Raw genomic sequence first — 7,728 nt, 5'->3', positions numbered from 1 at the left:
AGGTCCTGCTGTCCTCTGCAAACTCAGGGCTGCCCTCGGGCACAGGCGAGGCACCCAGCGGCGCGTTTTTTGACACCCCCACCCCCCTTCCAAACACTTTTCACAGAAGAAAACACAACCCCGGAGTTAAAAGTGATGCGGGACAATGAAAATGCCTTTTGGCGATGCAGAGACGGCATCGGGGCAGACAGGGAAAAGCCCGCGCCTCTCCGAACACGAGGGAGCGGGCGAACGCTCACCCCGCAGACACCCCGTGAGCCGTCAGCTCTTCTAAAGCAGCCTCAGCCCGGGGGTGTCCGCCTGGAGCTGCGACGCTCGGAAGCCGGAGATCATATTTAAATAGGTTGCCCAGTTCAACCTGGGCCTGGAGCTCTAATGATTAGAGAAACAATTAAAAAAAAAAAAAAAATAATTATGAAGTGTTTTCCCTGTGCCTTATCACAGGTGGGACCCGCGTAAAAGTGAGACAGGGGAGAAAATACTGTTATTTAAACCACATTATATATATATCGTCGTTTAAACCCCGTTCTATTCTACTAAAACACACTGTGAGGCTAAAAGAAATCAACAGAAGATTTATTTATTTTTTTTTTTAAACAACGCCATTTCAATAACGCAGAACTTTTATTACCAAGTTTAAAAAATACTGTGAGAAAATAGCAAGGTTTTAAAGATCTGATCCAGACTTGAAGCACAACAACGGGACATCAGCAAAGCCGCCCCGTGCCTGAAGGAAAGGAAATAGCACCTGTAAAGCCATTGCTGGTGTGAAATTTTCTGGCAAGTTCAGTGTTGATGCTTTTGGGGGTTAACGCAGCCCACACGAGGGCAGGAGTTGCTGCTGGCAATAACTAAACCTCACCTCTGGCCCTCAACCCCCTCCAGCTTCTAACCTGAAGTCCTTTTCTGGCTGTAGTAAGCGAGGCACAGAGTATTCCTCTTGCTCCCCTCTTTTTGAGGTGCACTGGATACGTGCGCGGCGCTGATCCGTAGGGCATTGCCCTCAAAGCACCGAGATCTTGGAAGATTTTAATAAAATTTCCGATTCCAATTGTGAGATGTTTCCTACAGCCGTGTTCTGTGGCGCCAACCGCGGAGATCGGCGCCCAAACCAGCAGGCAGCAGAGCGCCGAGGAAAGGTTACCTGCGACAACACCCACCCGAAAGCCTCAAGGAAGCATCGCTCTCGAGATTCAAACTGGGCCAGCAGCTCCTCTGGGGAGTTCCCAGTAGCAGGGCTACGGTCCGTGGAAAACGTCTGCATTTTGCCATCACTCCCCGCAGGCCGGGGGAGCTCGGGGAGGCGCATTGCCGGGGAGAGCCGGGCTGGCTCACGGTGCTCCATCCACGTTTCCCACAGCGCTGCTGAAGGAGCGGAAGACTTTGTGCAGGGCCACGCGGCGAAACAGGTCCGAGTGCGCTGCTGCCGTCTCTGCTAGAGATGCGGGAGCGTTCGCTGGCAGACAGAAGCGGACAGATCAGTGGGGAAAGGAACACCATACCACCAGTATAAAACCATTCGCTTCTCATTCATCCCTTGGCCCCAGAGAGCTTTTCACTCTCCCTTGCCATACAGTTTTTCTTCTCATAACCCTTCTCTCTCCTTCCCGACCCTTCGCGTCCCGCAGCTCTCCCGCGGGATTTGACAGCTGCAGAGAGCGCAGCGCCTTAAGAAACACCCACCGCTGAAGGGCGAGGACGGGAACGTGGGAGCCTCAGCCACCGAGTCGCTCTCTGAGCTCAGAAAACACTGAAATCCGGGAGCAAGGGCGGAACTTTACCTATAAAGGACCGGCTACTGCAAGGAAAGGAGAGGGAGGACTGTTGATACAGCACACGACTCCTCCTCCAGCCTACCCGCGAGCCAAGGAGCTCGCAGAGGAGGCCCCAGCCCTGACTGATGGCAGAGAAGAGATGATGAGTCCCAACTGCTCTGTTCAGAGCTCCATCTAGCTGCACCTCTGTCCGCCCAGTCCAGCCCAGCCCCGAGCGGGACACGGCGCGGCTGGAAACACGGAGAGACAGAGGGGCGCATGATTCCTCAGCCCAGTTTGGCATTTGTAGTAAACCAGTCAGAAAATAGCGCAGATCCGGATTACACGGAGTGGCTGAAGTCACTCAGTTTGTTCCGCTTGGAGAAGAAAAGGCTGAGGGGTGACCTCATCACAGTCTACATCTTCCTCAAGGGGAACAGCGGAGAGGGAGGTGCTGATCTCCGCGCTCTGGTGACCAGCAGTAGGACACAAGGAAACGGAACGAAGCTGCATCACAGGAAGTTCAGATTGGAAATTAGGAAAAGGTTCTTCACTGGGACTGTGGTTGGTCACTGGCACAGGGTCCCCAGGGAAGTGGTGACAGCTGTCAGAACTCAGGAGTGTCTGGATGACACTCTTAGTCATATGGTTTAGTTTCAGGCAGACCTGCAAGAAGCAGGGAGTTGGACTTGATGATCCAACTTGAGATAGTCTACGATTCGATGATCCGGGACTGAGCCATGCCACCATGTCAGGGCTGCACGAGACATGCAGCGTTGCGGTCAGTCTTTGCCGTACCAGCAGGAGAGAGCGTCACCGACACAGAGGCGGGGGGAGCAGGTGGCGTCAGGGAAAGATTTTCAGGCAGAGATCTTTGTTAGGAATATTTAGACCTTTGTTACGAGTGTTTCGCAGTATCCCTGAGCCCTCCTAACGGGTCATAAACCTCACCCCTGCCTCTCTCTACCGCTGCGCCGCGGTACGTGCCAGCACCCCTCACGGCGCAGCAGGGGCCTGGCTGCACGATGCGAGACACCCCAGCACCAGGCCTCAAGAAATCATTTCTCTAATTGCATTGAGAAAAAGAGAGAGAGAGAGAGAGATATTCCTGATACTGAAAAGATCGTGTCTTATTTGCTTCCAACTAGCCCCCGCCCTATAGAAAGACCGTGGGGCTGGGCGCCAGGTTTTCAAGGATCGGAAACAAGTCCAAGGCTATAAATCGACGGGAACAAACTATCGCTGCGACTGAGACCGACGGCGTCCGAGTCTCTGGCTGCTCTCCCACGTGCGCAGAGCTCTCTAGCGCAGGCTGGGCTCTATCCATGAGACTTGTGAAAACAGCATCCGGATCCCGCTGGGACCGCACCGGAGTCTGCGCTCCGAGTAAATGCAAACTGGGCACGAGCAACCCGTCCGTCTGAAGTGATCCAAGCTCGCGCTCGCACCTTTCCTTTCTCAGCCCCGTGATATTTCCCTCCCTCCAGCCACCCCGTCTTGCCAGCGTTGCAAGAGATCTGTGCTCTTCCACTAGGGATAAGTTCCAGCTGCTTCAAGACCCAGCACCGATTGCACACAACCCCTTCTATCGTCTTTTCTCCCTCAGAAATATGACAGCTTGCTCCCTTCCGTCCCCAAACTCAACTAGGAAGAAACCCCGTCCGTCTGCCCACCCCGCGCCCCCAGACAGACCCTCGCACCATCCACTTACGCGTGCAGGAAATGACGACTTCAGTGGGGAGACTGCAACAGAGATCTCCGTAAAGCAGCCTCACGTTGAAGGGAAAGGTCTTGCTTTTACTCGGCACTTTGTAATTAAAGACCAGCAAGTTACACAAGGAGTTCCTCTGCAAGGTTCCTTCTATCTGGTCTGAAAAGTGTTCCTGGAGGGACAAAGTCACGAAAACTCAAAAGGGAGTCCATCAGTGTATGCCCCCACCCTCCATACCAGCCCAGCATGCCTATATGCTCTGGGACGGCTGTGTGTGCAACAAGCCTTGTGTGGGAAAGACTTAAATAAACAAGCGCTCACGCACCCCCTTACGCCACATCCTCCAGCGGCTTTTTCTAAGATCACAGCTATTTCAGCTCAAAGACCTCCAGAGGGGAGGACAGCTTTGCGTTTGGCAGTAAATTTTATGTGAGCGAGACACTCAAGTACGTGACAATCGATGAAACGGGCAATTGAGTTTATAGTCACCCGATGATTTGTGAAGTTCTAAAAACCAGAACTGAGTGCTCCACATGAAGAAAACTGCCCAGATTTGCCCCAGCACTTCACTTGGTACACCAAAGGGAAAAGGACGGGTGAACAGCATTGCTGCGGCCACTGGTACCTGTAACTGGTCTGCCTGGTACCTCCTCCCCGCGTAAGCGTTCAGGTGGTCGGACAGGACAGACAAGAAGCGCCTGATGTCTGTCTGCAAGTACTTCTTGGCGATCTGCTGCAGGGGGATGAAGATGGGGACGGAGTGACGGTAAATCTGCACTTCCGGCTTGGTGAGCAGGTCCAGGTGGTAGGAATCCAAGTAGGTGCCCTCGTAAGCCGTGCTGATGCAGAAACACACTCCCCGCTTGGTCAGCTTCCCACTGATCCCTTGGAGAATCCCAGAGAGAGAGGGTTTACTCTCACTCATCGCTGCGGGGCAGCTTTGCTGGGGCAACACAGACTGCAAGGGGGGCTGCGTCCTCTTACTCGGCTAGCTCAGGGAGCTCCCGAGGACGGTTACAGACTTGCTGTGTTTTACATCCCTAAACTCTTGCAACTGTTTAATAAGGGACCTCTAATGAATTCAGCAGCTTAACGGTAGCTTCAATTCTCAATAAGTGAGTTATGCTGCCAATTCAGACGCAGTCCCGGCTCCAGGGAGAACAGGCTGCCCTGGGTGGAAGGCGGCAGCGGTTCGCTGAGCCACAGGGGCGCCCACTTGCGGCCAGCAGGACTCACATCCTCGCACCGTTCAGAATCATAAGATGGTTTAGGTTGGAAAGGACCTTGAAGATCATCTCGTTCCAACCCCCCTGCCCTGGGCAGGGCCACCTCCCACCAGCCCAGGTTGCTCCAGGCCCCGTCCAACCTGGCCTTGAACACCTCCAGGGATGGGGCAGCCACAGCTTCTCGGGGCAACCTGCCCCAGGGGATCACCACCCGCACAGGAAACAATTTTTTCCCAGTATCTCATCTCAGTCTCCTGTCTCTCAGCGTCAAACCATTCCCCCTCGTCCCACGGCTCCCCTCCCTGATCCAAAGTCCCTCCCCAGCTCTCCTGGAGCCCCTTTAGGCACTGGAAGGGGCTCTGAGGTCTCCCCTTTTCCGCCTTCTCTTCTCCAGGCTGAACCCCCCCAACTCTCCCAGCCTGTCCTCCCAGCAGAGGGGCTCCAGCCCTCCCAGCATCTCCGGGGCCTCCTCTGGCCCCGCTCCACCAGGTCCATGTCCTTCCTATGTTGGGGGCTCCAGAACACAGAGCAAAGGTGACTCTCGTTGGAAAACAACTTTTTTTTTTTTGTTTTTGTTTTTTTTTTCAAAAAGCTCAGGAGCAGATGAAAAGAAGGTGCTGACCTCACAAGCTTGCTTGGAAGACCCAGACTACTGCATATTTAACTGCCTAATTCCCAAAGGCTTCACTCATAAGGTAGTTACACATTTTCCAGAATCTAGACCTTAGTTGAAATAATACAGTTCAGCAAATAATAGTTCCCAGAACATCTCAGAGGCCTCCTCTGAAAGGCAGGGAATTACAAGGTCACTGCTCTTGGAGCGTTTTCAGACTCTAAAGGCTCCAAGCACAACAGCAGCAACGTTAACAGGGAAGTTATACTTCACATCAAGCTCATTTTCCAAAATTTAGCACCCCAGAAATGCAGCCATCGGCAGAACACAGGCAAACCTCGAGACATTACCTGTGAGGTAAAAGACCTCCAGCATGGCCTTAATGCTTTTTATCTTCCACTCTAAAACAGCTCGAGCACTGGGCTGTGCAGGATTTGACACACCTCCTTCTTTCCCAAGTTGCTACAAAAGCCAGAAGAGGAGAGAGGTCAGAAATCACCAACACGAACATGTCACCTGCAGAGAACACAGTCAGGCTACAGAGAAATAATAACCTGGCTCTGAGAAAAGCGAGACATCATTTCAAGCAGAAAAGGGGAGAAAAACCTCAAGAGAAGAGTTCAGAAACGGCCACGCGACCTTGATCCAGCAGTTCTGGACCACACGGCACTGAAAGCAGGGGACACCAGGACTATATGTCATTTTAAAAGGGAAAATAAAAAGAATAATAGTTGATTCTATATGAATAAACTCAATAAATCCACCCTCTGAGAGCAGGAGCACCCCAAAGCTCTCTGCCAGATCTCTGCAGCGAGCCCTTTCTCACCCTTTTTTGCTGCAGGTCCACTTTAGCCCGCAGCTCATCCCTCTGGAGCCTCAGCTCCTCCACTCTTGCTTTCAGCCTGGCCAGTTTCTCTTCTTGCTGCTCCGTTTCCTCTTGCTTCACGGCTGCCTTATGAGCCCGCGCCTCCAGCATTTCCAGGTAGGCAAACACCCCTGCGAGGAAAAACACAACACGCTCTAAAATCCAGGCCGTGATTATTAGTGCTCTGCATTGCGGTACCCAAAACAAAGTAGGTCCAGTGCACATACATAAAGAAACCCACTTAGAACAGCTTTTCAAAGGGGCAGGGGACAGGCAAACATCTGGCAAAGAGGCTTTTGGGAATTTTAGAGAGCCAGGCTGAGTGCCAGCAGACTCTAAACACTGCCCCGCACCAGCAGCTAAGCTCCTGAAAAGCAGAGTGAGCTGGCAAACACACCAGTCCCGATTCCAAGAGATCTGCAATTCCCAGTTTTACTTCTAACCCGGTACACAGAGCAGTGAAGCGACTTCGCTGAAGCCCCCATACCCTAAATTGGCTGAGAGTGACTCAAGGCATAACTTGGCAAGCCAGGGGGTCACTTCTGGCCCCAAGCATTTTAAGGTTCACTCCTGCAGGAGAACACACTTTGCACTTGGATGTCCCGCGCTCTGCACCCCAGACAGCTCACCGTCGGGTGAGTATGCTTTTCCTTCCTCCACCTTCTCTTGACACTCTCCCGCAAGTGGGAAGGCAGGCGACAGCTCTCCCTGGCCAGGCTCCATCCCTTAGGAAGCAGCGACGTGGGGGCAGTGAGAGTTCTTCGTCAGGGACCTTCCTCTTCCTCCTGCTGCTGCAATAGGACTCGGAGAAGCACCCAGGGCAGGTCTAGCATCCGGGCTGGATCCACGCAGGGACAATCTGATGGGTGAAATGACACATTATTGAACCCCATGAGGTCTAATGAGGCCAAGTGCAGCGTCTTGCACACGGGTTGAGGCAACCCCCGGTCCCAGCACAGGCTGGGGGATGAAGGGATGGAGAGCAGCCCTGAGGAGAAGGACTCGGGGGTGTTGGTGGATGAGAAGCTCCATGAGGGCGCAACGTGTGCTGGCAGCCCAGCGAGCCCCCGGCATCCCGGGCTGCATCCCCAGCAGCGTGGCCAGCAGGGCGAGGGGGGATTGTGCCCCTCTGCTGCGCTCTGCTCTGGGGAGACCCCCCTGCAGTGCTGCCTCCAGCTCGGGGGCCTCAGCACAGGAGAGACATGGACCTGGTGGAGCGGGGCCAGAGGAGGCCCCGGAGATGCTGGGAGGGCTGGAGCCCCTCTGCTGGGAGGACAGGCTGGGAGAGGTGGGGGGGGTCAGCCTGGAGAAGAGAAGGCCAAAAAGGGGAGAGCTCAGAGCCCCTTCCCGTCCCTAAAGGCCCGGCCCGGCCCCGCAACGGCTCCGGCACTCACCACAGCAACCGGCGCTCAAACTGCGCGCCTCAGCGCTGCCGGAAGGACGTCACCTCCCCTGACGCCATTTCCCCCCCTTCGCCGTACAACAAAATGGCGGCAGACCTGACTTCCTTCCTCCCCACCACCCCGCGGCTTCCCGCCTGCACCTCCCGGCCGGCCGCG

General features: G+C 54.3%; 1 protein-coding gene across 1 annotated transcript; it reads right to left on the bottom strand.

Moving 5' to 3' along the window:
* Positions 1–1,331: 1,331 nt before the first annotated feature.
* Positions 1,332–6,892, bottom strand: CENPO (centromere protein O). Its single transcript, XM_009895446.1, has 6 exons — positions 6,799–6,892; positions 6,131–6,300; positions 5,655–5,766; positions 4,091–4,350; positions 3,466–3,637; positions 1,332–1,456 (listed from the first exon to the last, which is right to left on the bottom strand). The coding sequence occupies exons 1-6, from the start codon at positions 6,890–6,892 to the stop codon at positions 1,332–1,334; spliced, it is 933 nt and encodes a 310-aa protein (XP_009893748.1).
* Between the last annotated feature and the right edge of the window lie 836 nt (positions 6,893–7,728).

This window comes from Charadrius vociferus, unplaced genomic scaffold, assembly GCF_000708025.1.
Source record: "Charadrius vociferus isolate BGI_N301 unplaced genomic scaffold, ASM70802v2 scaffold41, whole genome shotgun sequence".
Lineage (NCBI taxonomy): Eukaryota > Metazoa > Chordata > Aves > Charadriiformes > Charadriidae > Charadrius > Charadrius vociferus.
Note: the sequence above shows the minus strand (reverse complement) of the source record. Positions and strands in the feature narration are given on the sequence as shown.